This window comes from Paroedura picta, chromosome 2 (genome assembly GCF_049243985.1).
Source record: "Paroedura picta isolate Pp20150507F chromosome 2, Ppicta_v3.0, whole genome shotgun sequence".
NCBI lineage: Eukaryota > Metazoa > Chordata > Lepidosauria > Squamata > Gekkonidae > Paroedura > Paroedura picta.
Window position 1 is genome coordinate 73,392,925 of NC_135370.1, and position 25,212 is coordinate 73,418,136.

General features: G+C 49.0%; 1 protein-coding gene across 3 annotated transcripts in view; it reads right to left on the reverse strand.

Moving 5' to 3' along the window:
- Positions 1-475: 475 nt before the first annotated feature.
- Positions 476-25,212, reverse strand: part of WNT6 (Wnt family member 6) — a 64,275-nt gene continuing 39,538 nt past the window's right edge. For 2 of the 3 annotated variants that reach the window (XM_077320743.1, XM_077320742.1), the window contains exons 2-4: positions 8,423-8,643; positions 4,489-4,790; positions 476-1,524 (exon numbers count right to left, since the gene is read on the reverse strand). In XM_077320743.1, the coding sequence (XP_077176858.1) occupies positions 1,063-1,524; positions 4,489-4,790; positions 8,423-8,621 (963 nt within the window). In that variant the 5' untranslated portion in view covers positions 8,622-8,643 and the 3' untranslated portion in view covers positions 476-1,062. The remainder of the gene's footprint in view (positions 1,525-4,488; positions 4,791-8,422; positions 8,644-25,212) is intronic. The other variant, XM_077320744.1, reaches the window with a different exon arrangement.

Sequence of the window (25,212 nt, forward strand, 5' to 3'; positions counted from 1 at the left end):
CCAGGCATGTGTCCCCTTCCCTCGGTGCTGTGTCAACGAAGAACTCCAAGTGTTGTAGGTGTGAAGAGAAAGGAAACTGCAGTACTAAAACAGGAGCAGAGTGAGCACTCAAGGCACCTAGATCCAAACCCTGCCCTACCCAGGAATTCTTGACACTAATCATATCACCATTCATCATTCAGCCCCAGCATGTCTACCTCCACAAATGCTTTCTTTTATTCTGAACCAATTGGCAATAAATATAATTCACTATTGGCCCCATTCTCCCAGTCCTTAACACAGGTTATGATCACCTTTCTATGTTAGGATCATCTAGTGGGATAAATTAATGCTAAGAAAAATCTACCTTGGTACCCTCCATACCCCGCCTTGATTCTTTGAACAACAGAATGGTAAAACTGAGCCATCACGTTATTAGGCGATATGAAATGCACTTGTGAAGCACTCCCTTTTGTGTTACTGGATAAAGCGGGACACTTGTTTAAATAGCTTTATTAATGTAGAAATAAACTGCAACCCCACCCCTAGCTGATGGGAAGCAAAGAAGCTATGGGAGTGAGCAGCCAAGGAACCTCTGCCTCTCTTCTCTCAAACACAGTAAAGATCCTCTAATAAGTGAGGCATAACACATCCCTCCGGGGAATCTGTGCATGACTCATGGTCACAGGCCCACATGGGATGATAATGGCAGAGAGGTGATACAGGAGACCGCTGCCTCCAAGATCTTGTGTCCACGTAGGACGAGATGGGCCCCTCTGGAGCTGCAGCTTGGCATGGGCTGAGAAGGGCCTGCCGCAGAGCACGTCTGTAATCAAGTGCTCTATGCAGTAGACTCTGCTGGGCCCCAAAGCTCTGGAGGCAATGTGTGTTCTGGGGAGACATGGCAGGCCCGGTGTGTCCCTGGATTTCCCGGCAGGCAGTTCTGTCACCCCAGGCCAGATCAACGTCATGTCCTTGGAACCATGCTAGCCTGGTTATGCCTCCAGTCTAGGAGTCTGTGGCAGGCTGGGTCCACACCCACCCTGCCCCTGCTCCCTGTGCAGTGTCCTTTTGGAAACCCACTCAAAGGCACAAGCTGAGTTCTTTGCGGACTGTGCATTTTCGGCACTGCACCACACAGCACCAATGGAAGCGGCAAAGGCAATTTTCCTCCAGGAGCAGCGTCTCCTCGCGGTGGCCACGCCCGCAGCACAGCAAGTCACAGCCGCTCACATCCATGGCAGTGCTGTTGCACACCCGCCCCCGTGTGCCCAGCGATCCTGTCTTGCGGTTTGCAACGCAGAAGTCCGGCGAGTCAGCAGAGTAGATGAGGTCCTGCCGATCTGGGGGCTTGATGTTTCGGCCCACGGGGATGAGCGTTTTGCCATCGTTGCCTCCCATCACTTTAAAAGCCCCATTAAAACGTTCAAGCAGGCGGTCGCCCACCTCCCGGAAAGGGGGCATCTTCTTCCAGCAGGTGCGGAGGGCACAGGAACCGGAAAGCCCGTGGCACTTGCACTCCGTCCGCATGTGATTCCTCACAGCCTGCAAAGGGGGGGAAGGAGCCATCACTGGATAAAGCCATTCATAGGGCCAGCCATACTGTGTAATAGTGAGATGAGCCAAAGCAAAACTGGCTCTCGCCACCACCAATGATTCTGAACTACAGCCAAGAGTGGCTGCTAGGGGGCTTATTCTGAACCTCAAATGGAGACCAACAAAATTCTGATCCAAAATGTCACAGGATTCCCTTCCTCTCTACAACTCCTAGATGTGGCATCTCTTAGAAACCTTGGGATGTGGGGATAGGCTCTCGAGGAATGTGACCAGCGGAAAAGGACAAGGAGAACATGGTGGCCTCCCCTGCCCCCGAGTACAAAAACAGAAGGGCTCTGATTAGTCTGCTCTCGCTGGAACTGAACCTGCCATCGATGTGCTGCCTAAAAGACTCATGACTGTGTTGTTGAAGTCCTTCACATCAATTGTATCAGAAATGCTTAAACAGAACTATTGCTCCCAGTCTGCCATGAGCAGGCTGAAATAGTCATTTGCCTTAAAGTCTACTAGGGGAGCTTGCAGTAGAACAAATCTGAAACCGTTCCTGATTCATTGTTCTATCACATGAATTCATCAATGCATAAAAGTGTACAGATTTGTCTGTTCTGTCTATCTGCTCATTCACTGCCTAACCATCCCCTCGGGTCTTGTTGACTTATCTGCACTATTATCAATAGATTAAACAGAAGTGATGGCTGAGGTGCGGAGCATGCCATCTCCTTCTTCTGCCAGCCAGTAAAGCTTTGGTGGTGATCCAGGATGAGCCCCAGGAGAAATTGTGGGGGTGGAAAAAACAGGCAGGGGCAGGAGAGACCTGATCCAGATGGCAGGCAGGTGGAAAGAGAAATCAGGCATCCCAAAGAAACATGCTCTGGTTATGGGGCATCCAAGGATAAACAGAGATGAGCTAGCCAGAGGGAAAGGAAAAACAAGGGAGCTTACATAAAATCCTACAATGACCTCCAGTACTTTTGAGTCATTGAGAATTGCAGGCAAAAATAAAGAAAGAGCTAAGCAAGGATGAGAAATGGGGAGGGAGACTCTTGGACCAGCATACCCAAGGGACTATCTTTCCCCTTACGATCTCCCAAGAGCACTACACTCTGCAGATCAACATCTGCTCAGGGTCCCAGGCCTAAAGGAGGTGTCCTCGGCCAGCACAAGGCCTTTTCGGCCCTGGCCCCAGCCTGCTGGAATATGCTCCCAGGAGGGAGGGCCCTGTGGGACATAAATCATGTCTGCAAGTCCTATAAGATGCAGATGTCCCATCAGGCTTATGGTCAAGGCCCAAAATACAACAGTAACCACCAATAAAGTTGGCCTCACTGGCAGAGGAGGAAGAGAACTAGAAGATCAGATCCTTACTAAAAGAAACCCTGGCTGGAAATTTTAACTGGGGTCATTCAGGAATGTAACATTTTTTTATTTTTAAAATAATTGTATGTAATTTATAGGTTGTTACCTGCCCTGAGCGTTATGAAAAGGTGGGTTAAATAAATATTTAAAAAAATTATTATCACGATTGGAAATCAATTGGCTTTTGGAAATCAGCAAGCTTTTCACATTTCCAAAGCTGATTAAAATATTAACAAGTAGCCCTCTTCTAAAATAGAGTATTAACTTCTGCTTTGTGTAGTGGTTAAAGAATGGCCGCCTGTAATCTTGAGAATTGGGTTTTATTCCCCACTCCCCCTCCACCTGCAGCCAGCTGGGCAACCTTGGGCCAGTCACAGTTCTCTCAGAGCTCTCTTAGCTTCACCTACCTCACAGGGTATCTGTTGTGGGGAGAGGAAGGGAAGGTGATTGTAAGTTCCTTGGAGACTCCTTTGGGAAATAAAAGCAGGATACAAAAAAAACAGCTCTTTCTCTTTCAGTTGGATATGTAGAATGTCATAGCAAATCTGGGTTAGGATGCTCTGACTAAAACATATACTTTCTCATGTGTGTGTGTGTACACACATATATACACACACATTATTCCACTACCCACACATGGATATGCTAGTCCTCACATGGAGGTCAGACTCAGCAAAGCAGAGTTTCTTGACCTCCTACCACCCTACTGTGTTTGGTTCGGGAACTTTGGTTGACTGGAACACCATTAACTTTGCATGCAGAAGGTCCCAGCCAGGTTTAATCCATTTTCCATTTTCTTAAAAGGTTCCAGATAGAAGAGACTTCTGCCCAAGAGCTGCTGCCTGCCGGAACAGAAATACTGACTTATCATGGTCTAAGTGCGGTCTATGTATAAGGCAGCTTCCTGTGTTTAGATGCAGCCGATGGCTGTGAAGCCCTCGCTTCAGCCTCTGTACATTCTGTCTGTGCTTGCCCACTATCAGCACCAAAGATGAATTGCTGTCTTATTCTCTACAGGTTGCTGCTGCATGCACAAGAGAGCATGGAGCGGGAGCAATACTGGGTGAAAAGGGTGCAGCGAGGAACACAACTGCTGTCGAAGTGACACAGGATAGTCTGTTTTGTGAAAGAGACAATGTGACGGATTGGACAGGACACCAAAGCCGGTCAGGCACACGTGAGCTCTGGGAGGCCATGTGGCTTCATGCATAAGGACAGGGGCCTGGTATGCTCATGCAGCGGACGTCGTGGCAGAAATCTGAACTGGCCAAATGGGCTGTGCCACTTCAGGTGGCAAATGGGGGAAATGACTTTGTAAACTTTTCTCCTTGGAAAAAATTTCTGCAGAGAAAACGTTAGCTCTTCAGACTGGAGAGTTCCAGCCTAGCCCTTCATAGGCTGTGTTAGTTGTCCGCTTATAAGGAATGCAAGAAGATTTTGAAATGTGTAATCCACCCCATGGACTGGAGTGGCCACCCTCTGCCACCACAACATCAGCCACCTCCTTCAGCTGTGTGAGTGGACCAGGGGAAAGCCAGGCCAGGGCCCAGGAGGATTCCCGGCACCCAAGGAGCTGGGGGGGGGGGCTGTCCTTACCAGGCGTCCTGCTTCGTTGTTGTGCAGGTCGATGAGGGTTCGAATGTCGCTTTTGCCACGCTTGCGCTTAGCGTCCATGAACTGGCGAGATTTCTCGTAGCCAAACTCGACATCATCGCCACAGCCGCCCCACTCCCAAGCGGAGCCCTCAGACCCTGTAATGGTGGGGGGCAGAGGAGGGGCCCGGCTCCGAGTGGCCTCGCATCCGCACTGCAGCAGCTCGCCCATGCTACAGGCCTGCGTGACCGCGTGGCTCACCCCGGCTGCCGTGATGGCATAGACAAAGGCCGTCTCCCGGATGTCTGCAAAAGAAGAGCGCAAGAACGTCAAGGAGGGCTGGGCCCAACAGTCCACCTGAGCCGCCTGGGCCAGCCACAAAAGGCACGGCAAGGCAACGCAGGCAGACCTCAGCTTTCGCTTGGGAAACTTCTCCCGCACTGTCCTCTGAGGTGCACCTGTTGGCTTCCTGCTTGTTGGGCACCTGTTGAATTCACAGAAGCCCTGCTTGTCAAAACAGAGAGGGTGAGGAAGAAGAGGAAGGAGAGTTGGTTTCGTGTATCCTGCTTTTCAGTACCCGAAGGAGCCTCAAAGCAGCTTCCAATCGCCTCCCCTTCCTCTCCCCACAACAGACACCCCGTGAGATAGGCAGGGCTGAGAGAGCTCTGAGAGAACTGTGCATGTCCCAAGGTCACTCCGCTGGCTGCATGGGAGGAGGAGTGGGAAATCACACCGGCTCCTCCAGACTAGAGGCTGCTGCTCGTTCACCCCTCCACCAAGCCGGCTCTCCCAGACGGGGTTTATGATGGAAGGGGATGGCTGAACAGTCTCTCCCGCCCCCGCCCCCTGGCCCTGGCCCCCGCCTCAGCTCTCGACTGCGGGCCTGAGAAGGCGGCGAGGCTGGATGGGGGGGGGGGGGCAGGGGCGCTGATGGACGAGCCCGTGCAGAGGAGCCGGTGGCCTCCCCCCCCCCCCGCCCCGCCAGCGGGTTCCTCCTTTGCGGCGGGGCGCCAGTCGCCCCTCCGCCGCGGGACATGAGTTCCAGGCATCCCTCGCCATGCCGGGGCCTGCCGCAGCCACGGGGGGATTCTCCGCCACGCTGGCTTCAGCACCAGGCGCCGCACCTGCCGGCGGCCTCGTCAGCCTCCCCCCAGTCCCGCCGCCCTGCTGCTGCCGCCACCCGGGCCGGCTGGAGGGGGGGGGGGCAGGCCTGCTGCCATCTAGGCACGCGTGCCCCCCCCCCCCACCCCCGCACGCACACCCACGCCGCTCCCTCTTCGGCGCTTCCGGGACCCAAGGCCTGCTCCTTTCCTGCCCTCCCGCTAGAGCTCCTTTGGCCTCTGGTCCGCAAGGGGATCCTGGGCCCAATGGGCCAGGGCAGTCGGGCCAGGAATGGAGGTCAGCTCTCCGGGATCAGGCAAGAGAAGTTCGATGCCAGCCCATTCCAAGCTAAGTCCGCAGATGCCCAGGCAATTTCAGGCCTAGCACATGCGAACTTTTGGCCTCCTGGATCCCAGCCTCGCCATACCCATGGCTACACCTGTGCCCAGAGCTATGCCCCCTTGCTTTCTTGAGCTTCCACTTGGACTGGCTAGCAAACGACACACTATCCAGTGTGATGGCAACGGGGCAGGGGAGGGGGTGTTATTTATTGCCCTGCCCCACTCAGTCAGGTTGCTGGGAAGCCCGGAGGAAGCTGGAGGGACATGTAGGGGGGAGGGGGGGAGAGCAGGTAGGGGGAGGGGCAGTAAATCACTCCCAGACACAGAAGCATTCTTGGGCTTTATTAAAAGCTTCTGTGTTGTCTGGGAGCATCTATAATTGCTTCATTACCAGGATGGGGAGACATGTCACAGCAGTAAACCTTCGGCCTGTGGCAATAACCTGTGCCTCCCCAGGGACCCGGCTCCTGCTGGGCCTAGCTGTTGCCCTGCCTTCTGGAGAACAAAGCAAAGTCCTGAGGAAGGGCAAGCAGGTCCACAAAGGCTGGTGGCAGCAGAGCTTTCCTGAATTAGAGTCCAGTTTGGATCCTTCTGGCACCCAGCTTCTCTGAGGATCCTGTGGCTTTCTGCCTCTCTCTACCAGAGGGCCACTTTTTCCACCTGTTGAGGCTCTCTTGTTTCTTTGGGTGTAATGGAATGGGAAGTAACTCAGGCTCAGGTGTATGATGAGGCTTCTCCACAGAATGTGTTTCCAACAGCCCCTCACACACATACACACAAACCCCATCACACATGGCAGCAGTTCAGGAATGTATATTCCCTGTAGATAGTCATGGGTGCATGCAGTCATTAAATGGGATTGTCTACATGCAGGTTTCATACTCTTGCCCATGCTCTCTGAGAAAAGTGGGAAGTGGCTGCCAACAGCACGTCAGGCTGGGGTGCCACGCATGGGCTTGGATCCAGCTGGCTGTTTAATGTGAGGAGAACAGTTTCTGCCCACAAAGCATGACCTCCTTTCTTTGCAGCTCCAAATGCTTCCCAGTGCTGCTCCTGGGGAACAGGGGACCCCGGGGAATAAAAATTCAGGAGGCATTTTGGGCTTCAGTGGGAGGAGGAACATGAAAAATTATATCCCAGGGGGAAAAATTTGTTCTGTCTGCTCTGTTGGATCCAAGCTGTGTAATTTGATTTTAAAAGAAGCAATGTTGGTTTTTACACCCCCCTTTTCACTCCCCCAGAGAGTCTCAAAGTGGCTTACAGCAGCCTTCCCTTCCCTTCCTTGTGAGGTAGGTGGGGTTGAGAGAATTCAGTAAGAACTGTGTGCAGCCCAAGCTCACCCAGCTGGCTGCATGTGGAGGACTGTCGATTCAAACTCGGCTCTTCAGATTAGAGTCCTCCACTCTACACAAAACTTGCTTTCAACAGCAGTTGGGGAAGGGAGAGAACTGATCTTGATTAGGATTGTCACACCAGAGAAAAAGGAATTCACTCTCCTGTATAACATATTCCCAATCAAAAGTGACCCCCCCCCCAATAAAAAATGCCTTGAGCCTCAGTAAGTGAATGAGATGGGCATAAAATAGGCTCCAGTCTTTCTTTTTTCTCTACTGATGCTTAAAGCTGGGGTGGATTTTCAATAGCAGGTACAGTGTGGGGAAGAGCTAACCCCTTCCCCATAAATCATGCATCCAGAGTTACAGCCATAGAACCTCAACATCATATTTTGTGTGGAAGAGCAGAAATGCATTGGGCATTTATAGGTAAGCCTTGGTGAGTTTCAGAGAGATACAACAGGAAAAACTGCTTGACTTCATGGATGACCTTCAACAATCAGGCACAGACAGAGCAACAGGCAGATAAGTACCGTCCTCTGCATTTCTCTCCATTCGGCTGCCCAGAAGCATAATACCACCAGGCAATATAAATTTGCATCTACAGAGATCTTCAGATAAAATGGGAGTAGTACTCTGCATGCTTTTAAAAAAACTGGGGAAATCTAGCAAAAGTAAAGATATAAAATATATATTTTTCAAAATACATTGTACTAATGTACAATGTATTTTGAAAAACATATATTTTATATCTTTACTTTTGCTGTTTTAAACCCTGTAATCCAAATGAGTATTTATGAGAGCTTCAACTCAAATTAACAGATTTAAATTCTATAATTCCTTGAGTGTTACATTTGGAAGTTTTCTTTGTGCACCAAATGTTAAATTATAGCTATGCTCCTAGACCCACCTCCAAACATATCCCAGGCTTTGATTAACAAAGTGCTTTTCTCTCCCACTGCTCACCTCCCAAGATACTGAAGTGAGAGGCTATCAAGAGCAAAGCTTCCATGGCACTGCAAATCTCCATTTGTTTTAGGAGATCTCCCGCTATCAGCCATTTCTGCCTGAGCCATGTAAAATATGTTTTCTCCCTGCCCTTCAAGAGAGAACCCCAAAGGGTAAACCCCTTTCCCAAGCAACAGAGATTGTTCTGCTCACCCTGCTGTAGGATCTTGCCAAAATATTTGCTGTGGCTGGTGCAATTCCAGCGGCGAAAGCGGAATTGATATTGGCATTCACGCACGCCCAGCCTGGCGCCCTTGGCAACTTCCTGTACTATCTCTGGCTCGGTCTGGCACAGTTCAGCCTGCTTCCCAGCCAGTCTCTTGGTCTTGCGGCAGATGCTGTTGGGATCCATGACCAATGGGCTGCCCACTGCCCTGGAGAGGTTGGAGGAAAAAAGACAAGGGAACACTCTAGCAAACAAATAGTCAGGGCCCAAAGAAAGCTCAGCGATCTGCAAGGGCAGGTTTAATGGTGAAATCATCAGCTGCACCCATATTAGGCCAGTCTTCTGAATATGTTGACCCAAATTGAGAGTGGTTTTTCCCCGCTTTGAAGGCTGTGGGAGACTTGGAAGCTGTTCCAAGAGCCATTGTGCATATTAGAGTTTAGGATTGCTCTTCAGTCTACGTCATAATTTTAATGCACATGTAGAACAGAATCCATACCTGTAGAACAATGCAACAGCAAAGCAACGCCAAACTATTTCCCCTGATTTTTCACGCACACAGAGTTGTCTTAATTGGGGGCTATTTCAAAATATAATCTATTGCCGTCTGAAGTCACATAGCCTAAAATGCTATGACATTCTATAATCTCACTAGCACTTTATTCTACATATCGAGCAATACCATCAGAAAACACGGCACATTCAAGGGGGTGGGGAGAGAATCAAGTGCAAAACAGAGGAAGAGGGGAAACTACTTTCTTTGTGAGAGAAGAACTGAGTGACCTTGTAAAATGATAAAGGCCAGAAAACAAGCCCTGGGTTGATTCCAGTTTTCCTCCCTGGCTTCCAGATGAATCTCAGTACAGGAGTTTTTGCTGGTTTCTCTGTGTCATCAACTTTTTGAGAAACTAATCCCAGGCTGCATCGTGTCACCCTAGAATTCGGGGACACAAGTTTCCTCTTCAATGAAATGTATAAAACTATTCCATTATTTGCAATATGGAACCCTATTAGAATTTGAAATCATAAACCCTATCTAGATAATCTCAACTTTAATTTCTTTTTTAAAATGAGTACTTTTTGCCTTCCTGGTAATGGAGAAAAGCTTGAAAACATGCCAACTGTATCTGTTAAATTTCAAAAAAGAGAGAGGGGCCTTGGTGAGGTTCCCTGTGCAATGGGGAAGACACTTGGAATTTCTGCAGGCTTTCTTGTTCCTCACGAGATCCTGAGTCCCCTAATTTCTGCTGCTCTCGCACTTATTGCCCCTCAGAGACCCAGGCATCCTCCTTCTTCTGCTGGCCACATCCTACACTACACATTTTGCAAACTAACTAATGTTAGGCATCTGAGAAGGCTATAAATTGGAAGCAGATGGGGCCATATTCAGGAGAGCAAGATCCTTTATAAGAGCATGAATCTGGTGTGCCTATTTTTCTATCACTGTTTGATCTTTATTTAATGGCAGGTGTCTTGATTGTATGATGCATGATTCTTCTAAGTTAACTCAAAGAGTCACAACCCCTTCATGTCCAGACAAGAGTGCTTGTGTCAAGCACTTCTTGACACCCGGAGGGAGGCCTCCATGGGTCATGGTCTGCAGGGGAGTTCCCCACTCTGCCTCTGTTGAATGAGTGGACACAGAATGGCCCCCCCATAGTTTAGTGGTGGGAGTTACAGGAAATGAGAGCTCCCATTCCTAACATGTTTGGGGAAAAGTTTTGTCAAGCATATGAATCATAGAGAGATTGAGCTGGGGGATTCCCAGCAAGAGCTCAACCAAGCATTGACTCCTACAGCTCCCTAGACCAGGAAAAGATCCAGAGATGGAGCAGCTCAAGATCACTGGTTTAGAGAAATCTGTGTGCATGGGTGCACTCCTGAGGCCATGTCTTCTCCTGCAGATTGCTAGGTCATACATACAGCTGTACACCCTACCTGTCCTATCTACAAAAAAATCCATAGAAATGTTTTGAATTTTTGTTTACTTTTATTTAATTTTGTTGAAAATATTTTAATGTGCTGACTGTTAAATATACTACAGAGTTATTGGCTGTGCATACCCTCCTAGTTCTTGTTTTGTGTTTGAAGCACTTTGGACTAAACTGGATTGTGGTAGGTGGCTAGAGGTGACCTCATATCTTCTCCATGAATTAGAACTGTACCCCAGGTTGAATTCCACCCTGAATGTGTCCCAACAGATCACACATCCAGACGTCTTTGAATGTCCCGCCACCATGTGACAAATCGGGCCACTGTGGTCAGCCTCTCCAGTATCTCCCCAGTCCATTTATCCATATAAAATATGTCTTCTTACTCATTTATTGTGGAAGAACAAGATATGACTTACAAACTGCACTGCTATTTTCAGAGGCATACATCTCTATTGGGGGCGGGGAAGCAAACAGCACCTCACACTATCAAGCTTTGTTCCCAGGCTTTATTGCAAACAGTCCATTTGTTGTGTTCTGCTTCTGATAGTCCCATGTTCATATAATCTCACTCATTTCATACATAGTGAGTTAAGGGACCATTTGTATTTTCTGATTCACCCATCTTTAAACCACTCAGGGAGTGGTATAAATAACTGGTTAAGGGCTAAGTGGGTGGAGAGTGGGCAGGGCTGGACCTCACCAGGATAGACAAGAGTTCTAGCCAGTCGGGGGAAGGCCCAGTCTGAAGGCGCAAAGCGTCTTCTGATTGGGCCCTCACCAGGATAGGACAGAATTCCAGCCAGATGCGACAGCATGAGTTCAGAGGGAGACCTTCCCCCGGGCCAAGAAGCACTTTGAGGCCCCGGGTGTGCTAGGCCGGGCAGGAAGAACGCGCCACCACTGAAGGGGAGGGGGTAAGGAGGCCTTCCCACCAGGCCCAGCAGCACACCCGGGCCTCAAAGAGGTCCCGAGTGTGCTTCTAGGTCTGGCGGGAAGGCCACACCACCGCCAGGAGGGAGGGGGGAAGGAAGCCTTCCCACCGAGCCCAGAAGCACATCAGGCACCTCAAAGAGGCCCCGATTGTCTTTCTAGGCCCGGCGGAAAGGCCGCACCGCTGCTGTGGGGTAGGGGGGGAAGGAGGCCTTCCCACCGGGCCCTGAAGCACACCCGAGGCCTTGAAAAGGCCCCGGGTGTGCTTCTGGCCCTGCCAGGAAGGCCACACCATGGCTGGGGGGAAGGCCACGCCGCTGCCAAGCCTGGGCGGGGACAAGGAGCCCTCTTAAACCCGTATCTTCCTCTTTCTTTTGTGCCCTTACTCCTTTCCATCTGCTGCTACCTTCCTCCCTCTCTTCTCCGTTCACTCTAACTCAACCACCTCTAGCCCACCTTATATGTTGTCACACACCATTCACAAAAGACTTGGTTGCACCAATTTCTACTTTTGCAAATCTGATGAAGATATTCCAAAGGCACAGCAAGACACAGAAAAAATAATTGGATAATAGCAGAGGTGCTAATCCAAGGGCAAAGGATGAAGGTGGAGCCACTTGCCAACACATGAAAAGGCTTGGTGCATCATCACTTGGGCTCTCAGAAGCTGAATTGGAGAATTCTTCATCAGATGGAAGCCCATAGGCATAGATTAAGATGAACAAGGTGGGTCTCCATCTTTAGTGCTTTGAGGGAGGTGAGTGACAGGTGCTCAAGGGGTACAGCCTCGAGTTGACTGCATCCGTGGAGACCAAGATGAAGACAGATGCCTCCAGGGCATCACAAGGATTAAAAAGCCAATTCCAAATTCCTCTCATATTTTTGTTGCAATGAATCAACCACTGGAGCCCAGCCCGCTGAAGGCACAGCAAGCGATGCCTTAAGAGGGAACATGACAGGGCAACAGAGGCAGGAACAAGTTGGCACTAGAACAGGAGCCCAGTTGACCCAATAGGTAAATATGCTGGATACTTGTTTCAGATGAGGAGGAGAGCCATAGGTAATATGAGGCACAGACAGAGTCTTGTGTGTTTTATACACACGCGCACACACAAATGTTGAGCTCTTTGCCAAAGATACTCAAATTCTATCCTGAGGATAGCAGATGCAAATCATGTGGGACATATGCTGATGACAAAATAATGCATACTTAGAGAATTTAGAATGGTCATGGCATGGGGCAATGAAGAGGAGTAGCCATGGGCAATAAATGATAGGAGCTAAATAAGCACCATGGAGAGAGACATTCACCTGAGAGACATTGAAGCTCCTCTCCTTGAGCACTGGATGTCCTGTCCAGCCTCCTCAAAATGTTAAAGCAACATTCAGCAAAACTGGAAAGCCGTTTTCCTACCCTTTGACCATGAGGACTAGAAGCTTTTAGAGGATAATGTGTGGTGATGTTGTTCTTATCAAATATGACACATATCCATGGATTTATGGATCTTCAATGGATGACTAAAATACCCTAATTCAGAATGGCTGCACAGAGAGATGGCATGTATGTTGTCAATCTGCATTAGGTGACATCCAATTTGCAGGTAGCCTCTTTGTCAAAAAAAAAAAAACAATGGGGCCAAAATAAACCAGAAGCCCTCTCCACATGCTAACTTGCATTCTCCCCTATTAGTTCTTGCTTAGAGCTGAATTCTCTTGGTGCAAACTTGGTCTAGGCCCAAGTTCTGGTCATGCCTGTTTCAAATGAAGCCCTAAAGATGAGACTTCCACTGGGCCCAGCAGCACCCTACTGTGACCTGGGGAGGGGAAGCAGAGCTTACTGTGAGACTCAGGGGAACTGGTGATTGGGGTGCAGTTGTCCAGCAGGGGAAAAGAACCTCAGGAAGCTGTAGGACTGGCCAAAGGTAAATGAGGAGTGGGGGGACCCCAGAAGCTGGAGTTGCCAACTCCAGGTTGGGAAATCAGGAAATTGGCAGTGAGGCTTGGGGAAGACAGGACTTGGGGTGTGCTAAAAGGCCCACCTTTCAAAGCAGCCATTTTCTCTAGGAGAGCTGATCTCTGTAGTCTGGAGATCAGTTGTGATTCTGGGAGATCTCCCAGCCTGCTCGGCAGTTGGCAGACCTACCTGAAGCAAGCATTCAGAGAGGGTAACATCAAGCGACGGATGCAGCCCAAGAGAGAACTCTGCCTGGTCATTTCTTTACTGAGGTCAAGAGACACAACTCAGATCAAAGGGAACCACTGGGATGCTAGAAGAACTAGCAGACTCTTGGGGACAATTGGAAGGGGGGTGATGTGAGAAGTGGGGGGGGATGCATTTGGTGGGTGGCATAAAATGGTCCTGCTCATGCTCACCCCCACTTTGCTCCCTCCAGGCTGTTCTCCAATCACAGCAAGTGAGGCCCCTTTCCCTGCATCCTGGCCACCTTCCAGTGGGTTACCGAGATGGTCTGAAACAGCAGAATAATGATTGAGTCCAGGGGCACCCGTAAGACCAACCACGTTTTATTCAAGGTGTCAGCTTTTGCCTGCTGTTGTAAGCATTGAGGAAATTCTGTTTCACAGTATCTGGCAAAGCGTGCATGCACAGAAAACCTTATTCCCTTGACTAAAGCTTTCTTGGTCTTCCAGGTGCCCCCGGACTCCAACTTTGTTCCACATTTTATCCCAGGATTCAATTTTGCAGAAGATCCATGGAAGGAGGCAGGAAGGATGACCGCGCTGCTTGTTGAGGAGCGGTGAGGCCAGCACAGGCAAGCTTATCCGCAGAAGGAAACTCGGTTGGTCTTGAAGGTGGCCCTGGACTCACGCTTGGGGCTGGCCACCTTCAGGCCCGGCGGCCCAGGACTTCGGCGCGCGTGTGGGAAGCGGGCGGGGGGAGGCGGTTGACTGCGAGCCTCACCGGAGCTTTGGCCGGGCCAAGGGTATCATTAAGCAGGGACAATTTGTCCTCCTTCAAACATAACGATCAAGCCCCGAGGCGGAGGATCAAACGCTGAACTACGGTTCACCCCGGCGAGATCCGACGTTGGAAGCGCCCAGCCAGCAGCCAGCCTCCCCTCCCTCCCTCCCTCCCAGCCAGCCACCCACCCACCCACCCACCGCGCTCCTAGGTGCGCCGGGCTCTCTCCCCTCCTCTACTCCCCGGAGCCTGCTGGAAGGAGTGGGGAGAGATCCGGAGCCCTCCCCCTCGGCCCGCTCAGCCTGCCTGCGGAGGGATTGGGGGGGGGGTCCGATCTTGGCGTGCCCCCCTTCCCCACCCCCTCCCCCGGGGGGGCTAGAAAAAGGCAGCCCGAGTGCTGCTGCTACTCTGGCGAAGAAGGGAAGGAAGCGGGAGGGCGAACTCCACACTCCACAAGGCCCTGCCCGAGCTTGTCCCCCTCGGCGCAAACCGAATCCGGGTCTGCAATTACCGCCCCCGCCCGGGCTAGGAGGCCTCCCTGGGGCGCCGCGACCACGCCCTCTCCGCCGCTGGGGGGCCCAAGGGGACCCCCTCCCCGCTGGGACGGTCACGGAGGCATGGACGGGCGTGGACTCCTCGGGTTCCAGGAGCAGCCTTGCCTCCCAGCCACAGCTTCCCAGCGCGGCCTGTTTGGGGCGAGGAGACTCCGCTCTGGAGCACCGAAGCATGTGCAGAGTGCTTTTCCCTAACTACTAAGGAACCGCATGCACCGAAACGACCTTCGGAGTAGAAGGCAAATCTTTCCAGGGAAGGCAAGGACTCACTGACCTCCTGCCTGGTTAGGGTTGCCCGCCTCTGGTGGGGCTTGGAGCTCTCCAGGAAGGGAGGGCCGCCTACTGCCCTAAATGCCCCTGGAGAGAATGGCCATTTTGGAAGGGCACTTTGGCATCATATTCCTGTTCACCTCTCAGTTCCCTGCAAAGTCTACCCCACCCAGGTGCCACCACCCAGGTAGCTAGACCAGGAGTGGATTAAAGATTTGCGGGGCCACAGTACCAGAGGTTTAAGGATTTGCAGGGCCCTAGCAGATTACAATTGCAGCAGGAGCAGCCAGACTGGGGGCAGTGCCCCCTACCCACAGTGGAAAGGGCATCATGATACCCTTGGCCCGGCCAAAGCTCCGGTGAGGCTCGCAGTCAACCGCCTCCCCCCGCCCGCTTCCCACACTTTGAGTGTCCTTGAAGGGGGCAAAGCGGGAAGGAGAGGCTACAGCCCTGATCTCCGGGGGGGAAGGCACTTTATGGGGCCCTGGAAGTGCAGGGCCCACAGCCTGTGCCACATGTGCGACACGGATGAACCATCCCTGAGCTAGGCACTGGTGAACGCAGAGGTGGCCACATTCTTTGAGATTTCATTTGTGTGAATTCTATGAATATGGGCCTGAAAGTGCACAAGAGCCATTTCCAACAAATGTGCCTGCACATGTCAGACAAGAAGGCATTGGTTGAAGAAACTGTGAAAATAAACTATAGGTTTTATATTCCAATGCAGATGGGGGGGGGGGATGGAGGCACAGGACTGCTTTAAATGTCACAGCGGTTAAGCTGTCTCCCGGTCACTGCCTTTTAGTTACACTCTCTGGGAAGGGTTGGGTTTTTTTTTTAATGGCATGGTTCTAAACAGCAAACACACACACACACACAACCCTCACATCCAAAACAGTTTCCTAATTCCCAGACAGGGCTTGATTTACTGAGACGCTGTTCACTTCTTGGCCTGTTCCTAAAGCATTCACTTGAGAGCCCCGGAGATCAGAGCTGACCGTCTCCTCAACATCTTAAGTTTATTCCATTCCCAAAAAACTGTTCCTTAGGGAGCCATTGCGTTCAGGCGGCAAACCATGCATGCTTCTCCAAGGTAGATCCCTTCTGTGGGACACCTTTTGGAACAAGATGACTTGTTGGTCACTGCGGGGCTACTGGACTCGGAGATAACAGTTCTGCTGCTGACCAAGAGGGTACCCTCTGGAACTGTGCTGTATCTCAGTGACCCAATGACTTGCATGCTTAAAGGCCTGGGATGGACACAATCCACCGCGCCAGAGAACCCAGTGCTTGAGATGCGGCACAGCCACTGAAAGGCAGGTCTGTGGAATGAGGTTCCTGGAAGGCTATTTGCTCCCAGGATCTCTGTCCTCCCTAAAGAAGAACTCCCTGGTACTATGAACCTGAAGTCCAAGACTCTTTAGGGATGTTTAGGCCACCCCTGGACTGAGCAGGGGCTGGACTAGATGGCCAGCCCGGATGGCCCCTTCCAGTTCTTGGATTCTATGGATAACCCCGAAGCAAATCTAATGGAAACAATGAGCAGGACTGCTGCCTGCGTTCCTTCTGTGCCTCATTTCACCAAACATTCCTCTCAAGGGCTGAGGAACGGCTGGGCCCGGCCTTGGCTTGCAAACAGGGTTGCGAGTAAAATGCGAATATGCAGGCATTGGGAGAAAAGGGGGAGGGGAATACTGTGACTGGATAAATTAGGCAACTCCTTTCTTCTCCCCCCCCCCCCACAATGGTCTGTTATTAGTACAAACATTGTGCCCAGAGACCTCTGCTTGGCACTGCTAAGAAATAATAGTCCCGCCCCAGAAAGATGGGGCTTCTGGGCACTGCAAAGAACCCCAGGTGGGGGAGGGGGCCGTGGTTGCCTTTTCTGGCCATGCCTGAGAGGGTGATATATTTTCATTGGATGGGATTATGTAATTAAGAACTGGGAATGCAATCAAAAAGGCAGGGCTAAGGTTACATGTTGCAAGCTTGACTTTGGCATTCGCTCCCTTGAGTGCTACCTTAACAAAGCATGCATGCTCGCCTGTGTGTGTGTGCTGCATACGATTAAGGGGGGGGGGGGAATTCAAATGTAATGTGAGTTGGGCAGAGTGAAAACAAACAGAACTTTTTAGATTCCATATAGAAATATTTGCAACCTTCCAGGGTCTTGAGAAGCAAAAACAATTGCTTATTGGACTTGGAAAAGTAGAGGTGCATAAGAGCACAGCAGGATCCAGGAAAGAGAAAACAGGAATAGTTGCTTTCACTCAGTGCCTCATTTTTGGAACTGGAGGGGTTCCTGAGGAGCAGCGGATAGGAACTAACACTCACACTTGTTTATCTCATGCAGGACATTGCCTGGATTGTGAAACTATTGTCTGTAGAGGTGCTTCTGCTGCTGCTGATCAACAGAACAACAAACACAAGATGAGACAAATTATTGAAAGATAGCAATGTCAATTGCTATTAGCTAAAGGGCTCTGCTTATATTATTATTTACATTCACATGCAGCTGCAAGTAATTCCAGTGATTAAAATTCTATCATTGCAAGAGCTTATACCCATGTCTCTTGGCAAGTCAGACGTAAGGTATGCTAGTTTACTGCCAGGATTCTCAGCATATTCTTGGCAGCAATCCTATGCACACTTTCTTGGGAGTAAGCCCCACTAAGCTCAGTGGGGCTTACTTCCCAGTAAAGAGAGGTGGGATCCAGCTGCACAGCAAATTCTATGCACTATCTCTTGGAAGTAAAGGCTTACTTTCAAGCAAACATGCACCGGATCAGTTTACTTGTCTTTCAGACATCACAGTAGCGGCTGTCAGATTTATGCTTCAGATGTGGTTGCACCCTTTTAGAATAAATTATAATTATTTTACAATGGAAGATACTTGTAAAGGACCATAGTAACAGATGGTGCACACACCTGGTTTTCCAACATAGAAAGGGAGATCAGAGGAGGAAGTCTTCCCATATGAACAGGGCTCAAACCAGTCTTGAGATGGTCAGATTATATAATCTTTGGATCCAAAGAGCCATGAAGAGCAAGGTCTGTAAAATGGAGCTCTTCCACCAAGCCTTTGGTTGAGGCCAGTGCAGATATAACGAAGCAACAACAGGCTGCCCCTTACATACACTCCCCCTTTTTCACTGTTACATTGGAAACTGTGCTGATAAGTATTGGGCTCATCTATGATCATGGCAAATTGGTGACTGGGGGGGTATTAATCCTAGTTTTATTGTGTATGTTTTACATTATTTTTATGATTTTAAAATGACATTTAATGTAACTGATGTTGTATTTTATTGATACCATTAGCCACCCTGTGATGCTGAGAGGTGGGATACAAATCAAATGAGTAATAGTAATAGTAATAGTAATAGTAATAGTAATAGTAAAAGAGTAGCTAGCTAGTATGCTATACAGGAAGTCATGCAATGCTACAATATGAGGATTCTATTGCAATTCTTCTATTTCTGTTTGTCCATGAAATTGTGCAAATTCAGAGTCTTTTGCACAAACATAAGTATATATTTGGATTTCACAAATGCCTTTGTACAATATTCTAGTGCAAGATGTAAAACAGTTGTTGTATGAGCAGAAGCCACCTTCCCTATGCAAAAGGACATCTTTGGATCTAAGGCAGGGTATTCCTAGATATTAGACTGCAGGAAACTTTTGCTTTTATATTCTTTCTTTACAGCATTCATTCCTGTGGATTTTCAAAAGCATGATAGCTTTTAAACTCTTTTGGAGAAATAATAAACAAATTCCTGAGCCTTTTGACAGCTTCATGACAACAAGAATTCAATTTTCTCATCACTATGCCCTATGCTTTAAAAAGCTGTATTTATTTAATTTTTGCTTTGCATCTAATTATGAATGGCTCAGATGCTAGTGACAAGGGAAATGATTGGATCTCATGTGGCCAACCTTTATGACCACATGGCACCCTCAGTCTCCCTATGGCTCTCTTGCTCACTTCTTGGGAAATCAGTGGGCTTACATTGTAGGAACTCTTCATAGTGTTGTGCTGTAGAACTAGTAGCAGCAACCCAGGCCAAAATGCAGGTAGTTCAAGGATCATAAAAAAGTGTCAGTGGAAGATGTGGGATAGTCACCTAAAATTACAGACTGGGCTGAACAAATCTCTCTTAGGAGGGGATTCCTTCATTCCAAATCTGAGCCCTGCAGTTTATTTGCCCTGTGTATCCACATGTGTTCACTGATCTCCACAACTAGCCTGTCTGCCTTGACTTTCCTGGACACAAGTAATCTTGCTACAGCCCACATCTGTTTTACCATAGATAGGATCCCACCAAAGCTGACTTTCTTGACCCTCGCCTAACTGCTGCTGAAGCCTGAGCTTTCCCTGCATCCAGCAGTAATGCCTGCCAAGCAGGTCTTCTGAAAGCAGCCATGTTAGGAAAGAAGAAACCCAGCATTAAAGAGCAATTTCCCTAGTCTCAATGGACTTTGAATGACTGAATAATTAACATCATTTTCAGTCATTAATATGTAATGTGGGGTTTAATACTTTGCCATTCTAAGTCAAACTTATTGTGCAGCTGTTACTAGAGGTAAACAAGAAAGTTGTTCCTGATTGTCAATTCTTTTAACATAACATAATTTGTAAAGTCATGTGACTTACTCTGTGAATCTCACGCACAATTACATGGCAAACAGGAAATAGCGTGTGCATAATATGTTAAATTCCAACCTTATTTTCAACCAGAGACAAAGCCTGTTGCATGCAGGAATGAAACAGGCACCAGCAGCAACCACGGGGCAGCCCTGCAAGTGATCAGGGCCAGCTCCTGTGGTGCCCCAGAGTGAACCTGACCCTCCTTCTCTTGCTCCTCAAGGAGCAGGAGGTCTGGGGCAAAGCAGGTTTCCTTCACGGCTGCAGGACTGGCAGGGAGCTAGCTTCCCCCCCCCCCCACGCACACACACACACACACACACACACACATGCACTATCAGGCAGCTGGGCAAGATGGCACACCAGAGGCCGTACTCACCACCACAGGACCGGCAAGCAGCCAGCTCTCTCCTCCCTCACCTCCCCTGGTCTCAGATGGGTGGAAGACCACAGTAGATGCCACACTCGCCACCACAGGGCTGGTGAGTGGGACTGACTCTCCTCCCCTCACCCCTCGCTTTCCAGCCTGATTTACCTTGTGTGAAGCAGGTCAACAGAACAGATTGGCTCTTCTTCCAGTAGGGAGGAGGAGGAGAACAGGGGGTGGGGGTGGGAAAGACCCAGAATTGGCCCTCTCCCTATTGGAGGCAGATCCCCCACTGAGGGTGAATCACATAGTATGTGTGTTGTCCACACACAAACTCAACATTATTATGGCTAATGAAGACAGTTATTAAAATGATAGAAATAAGGGTGGAAGTATGTGGTTGCAGCAAGAAAGAAATTTAGGTTTTGCTGCCAGACTCTCAACAGGTTGCAGCAAGAAAGAAATTTAGGTTTTGCTGCCAGACACTATGAACGCACACTGATTTTTAAGACACGTTTTTATCCTGTGTGAATACAGCTTTTCAAGAATATCCCTCCTAGTGGATAAGAGCAGCAGCCTCTAATCTGGCCAGCCGGGTTTGATTCTGCGCTCCCCCACATGCAGCCAGCTGAGTGACCTTGGGCTCACCATGGCACTGATGAAGCTGCTCTGACCGAGCAATGATATCAGGGCTCTCTCAGCCTCACCTCCCTCACAGGGTGTCTGTTGTGGGGAGAGGAAAGGGAAGGCGAATGTAAGCCACTTTGAGACTCATTCAAACAGTGAAAAGCGGAGTGTAAAAACCAACTATTCTTCTTCATTTTATTGTCACAACAACTTTTTAAGATTAGTTAAGCTGATAAATAGCAACTGGCCCAAGGTCACCCAGTGAACTTCCTGGATTAATGAGGCTTTCACCACATGTTTTCTGAGCCCAACACTCTAAGCAGTGCACAACCCTAGAATGGTAAATCAGTTTTTGGTATTGTCTAAAAGAGTGTGGGAGAAAGGAAGTTGCATGGTGCAGCCAGATCTGGTCAGATCTCAGAAACTGTATGTCTTAATGTGGACCTATGAACAGATCCTCCCATCTCCACCACGGATCTTTGCAGCTCCTTAAGTGTTGATTGATTGATTGATTTAGGGATTTAGTTACTGTCCCTCTTGGACATATCATCTTGAGACAGTTTACAAAAATTAAAACACAGTAAAAACCAGCATACTTGACATAAAACAACATAAAACAGAATAAAATTTAGAACAACAATCAGACATAGTAGCATCAGCCAAGTTACTAGAATTTGGTGAGTTATAACCTGCCTGGTTTTAGATAGAAGAGGTGTCAGAAGAGGAAAGGAGAACAGAAGAGCAGAAGGCCCAAGATTTGGATATATTTGGCTTCGACCATAGGCCTGGCAGAAGAGCTCCATCTTACAGGCCCTGTGGAACTCAGAGAGTTCGGATGGGGCCCTAATCTCTCTTGGGAGCTCATTCAACTGGGCAGGAGAACAAACGTATTTCCTTAGGGCCAGGTTAGCATGGCACCTTTCTCCCATTCTGGACTGATCATTATATTTGGCAGCTATAGTGAGCCTTTTAAATTGTTTTTACTGTTTTTATTGTGTATTGAATATAATCATTTTATAGAACTGTTGTAAACTATCCCAAGACAGCTATGCCAAGACGGGCGGTCATAGAAATCAAATTATAAATAAATAAATGCCTTCTTTGCTCAGTCTGTGAGTTTCCGAAGGTGGCTTTCTCTTGGCAGGTATGTAGTGCTACCATATTATTTCCATTTTCTTATAATAGATTTAATGGTGCTCCATGAGATATTCATTCATCTATAACCGATCCCTGACCTATATTTTTCCACAACTTTGTCTCTGATCTGTTTGGGGTGCTCCTTGGTCTTCATGTTGCTTGCTTAGTGGTGCTGCAGAGTCAGGGGCCTTTCAGAACAACTCTCTTTATACAGGCAACCTCTGGCAGATCATGTGCCACTTGGATTGCATATTAAAGGTAAAGGTATCCCCTGTGCAAGCACCGAGTCATGCCTGACCCTTGGGGTGATGCCCTCTAGTGTTTTCATGGCAGACTCAATACGGGGTGGTTTGCCAGTGCCTTGGATTGCATATTGGTGGACCCTAATTAACAAATGATGTGACTTCTGAAGTTAAGTGGTTGGACTGGATCTTATTTAGGAGTGTCATTGCAAGGGGGGATGAATACTTCCTCAGTCATGATTTCTAGTTTTTCTTGTCTTTACTGTTTGTGTCACAATGAAAAATATTTTGCACCTTCAAGGTGGTAGGCATGTTGTGAGAATCGAATGGTGCTAACAGACCCCCCCCCCCAAAACCCAACTTAGTTCCAGGTTGTAATGTGACAAAACAGGACAAACACTGAAAGGGATGGATACTTTTGCAATCCACTGTTACTTGTAGCAGAAAACTGAGGGCCATTCTGCACCAAGATCTATGTTGCAAATTGTTTGCGGAACAAAAAAACGCCATTTTAAATAGTGGAATTCGTCGTTATGCATACCTGCCTTTGTAGTGGAATCCAGTTGTGTTTTTATCGTTTCCCACAGGTTTCCGGTCTCAGCAAAAATCGCTAGCCAGGAAGTGATATTGCCAAGCTTTGTCCCGCCCCTGGCCATCAAGCAAACGAGCAGCCAATGGGCGGCTGTTATCATGCTCCCGAAAAGCCCTTTTCCCTTTAAGGCAGGTTAAAAAAAAAACACGTTGCAACGAATCTGCGTTGATTCGTTGCAACAGAGAGACCCATCTAGCTAGCAGGTGGTGTTTGAGCTGCCGTTTCATCATTGCCACGCTCCCCCCGAGTGAAAAAAAATACCCCCCCCGCACGGGTGCGATTTTCGGCCAAAAATAAAGGGAAAATAAACCATCAAACGGGGCTGTATGGTTCTTGGTGCTTGGTGACTTAAAACAGCTCTGGGGAGGGACTGCAGCTGAGGAAGCCTCGCTGGGTAAACAAAGGCTCACCGGTGTGTTGATCTCTGCTCGCTCCGAGAGAGAAAAATGGCGATCGCTTCGCCGGAAGATCAGAGGAGAGAGCCAGGGGGAGGGACTTTGCAGAAACCGCAACAATGGTAACGCACAGAACTTTCCCGCTAGTGTTGCAGATTGGTTGCAAGAGTGTAGCGCTTTCCGGAGGGTGAATCCACTTTTTGGGATTTCCCTGAAAGCGCTACAACTAAGCGCTTTTTGCGGATCGGTTTCAGGAGTGTGGCAGATTGTTAACGACATTGTATATAACTGCAAATTAGTAGCGATTTCAATTTGCCACACTCCTGCTACAAAGAATCAGTGCAGAATGGCCCTGAGTATTCATTATGTTGAATTTAGAGCTTTGGGATCAGGCATGTGTGGTGGTGGCCCTTAACAGATGCTTAATGTGTGGTAATGGGAAGGTGAGGTTCTTCATAGCATGGAGGCAAATAACAAATAATATCCCATCAATCCTCTATTAAAGGAATAGGATATTTTTCTCTAGTCTGTTGGCAACCCTAACCAATTTATTGTTGAAAAGACTAATGACATGTGACCCTTTTCCACTGTAGCATAGTAGAACCTCTGCAGCCATTGTTGGCCCACTGAAATGCCTGGTGAAAGACAGAAGCCCCTACACATCATAGCATGAATCTGGCAGCTCAAACTTACTCTCACCTCCTTTCCCCAGAGAGCCTTTTCAGTGTACTGTCTCCCTTGACCATTATGCTCCAGCATCTTTGCTGCCTAATTCCCGCAAGAGACATCTCCAAATTGCTTTGCCTTCAGAGTTCTCTTCAAACAGACAGTGCAATGTAACCAAATCTTCTTTGTAAATGAAACTATTCATTCATTCATTTATTCAATTTCTATCCCACCACTCTCCATAGACTCTTGGTGAGTTACATAAAAGAAATAAAAACTCCAATAAAACCATTCCCCTTAAAAACATAAACTATAAGAAGGTGGCATAGCCCCCCTTCCACTCCTATCAGTCAGTTGTCACAGGATGAGAGGATCACATGATGGTACCACATTGCCCCAGTTGTTCCTAGCCCCGACCTCAACCAAAGACCTGGTGGAAGAGCTCCATTTTATAGGGCCTGCAGAACTTGGACAGCTCCAGCACGGTCCTCAGCTCATGGACCCATTATGCACGGGGGGGGGGGGGGAATAACGCACATTTGGGGTGGAATGGCGGCAACTAAAATCACCGATAATGCACGGAGCCGGCTGCAACCAGCCGCAGCTTCGGTGCATGCCGCCAAAAAAGCTGCGTCAGCGAAACGCGGAAGAAAGCGCAGCTTCCGGGTGACCGGGGCAGAACAAGAAGCAGCGCCGGGATCGCCGTGTGCATAATTGGTTACTCTGGGTTTTGCCACCGTTGCACCCCCTCCTGTGCATAACCGGTGTGCTTCGCATCTTCCCCCTCCACGTTTTCCATGTGACCCGAAATCGCCGTTTCCACGGCCGTGCATAATGGGCCTTCCAGGAGCTCATTCCACCAGGTCAGGGCCAGGACCAACAAGGCTCTGGCCCAGATCAAGACCAGGCGTGCTTCTCTGAGGTAAGAGACCACAAGCAGGTTAGCACCCACAGAGTGAAGAACCCTTCAAGGGGCATAAGGAGACAAGCAGTCCCTCATATAGGCAGGGCCCAAGCCATGGATGGCCTTAAAAGTTAATACCAGAACCTTGAATCTGATCTAGGCCATAACTGACAACCAATGCAGATGCTTCAGCACAGACTGGATATGGCCCCTCCAAGGTGTACCCGTGAGGACCTTAGCAGCTGAAGTTTGCATCAACTGTAATTTCCGGGTCAAAGACAAGAGCAGGCTCGCATAGAGCATGTTACAGAAATCTAATCTGGAGGTGACAGTTGCATGGATCACTGTAGCTAGGCAATCCAAGGTCACGTAGGTTGCTAGTAGCCTCGCCTGGTGAAGGTGAGAAAATTATGAGCATGCTACACCTGTGACCTGGCCCTCCACTGAAAAGGACGCATCCAGGATCACCCCCAGGTTTCTGGCCAAGGGAGCAATGTTGAGCTGTACCCCAGCCAGGGTGGGTAATTGCGCTTCCTGTACAGCTGCCTTTCTCCCCAGCCACAGGATCTTGGTCTTGGGGGATTGAGTTTCAGG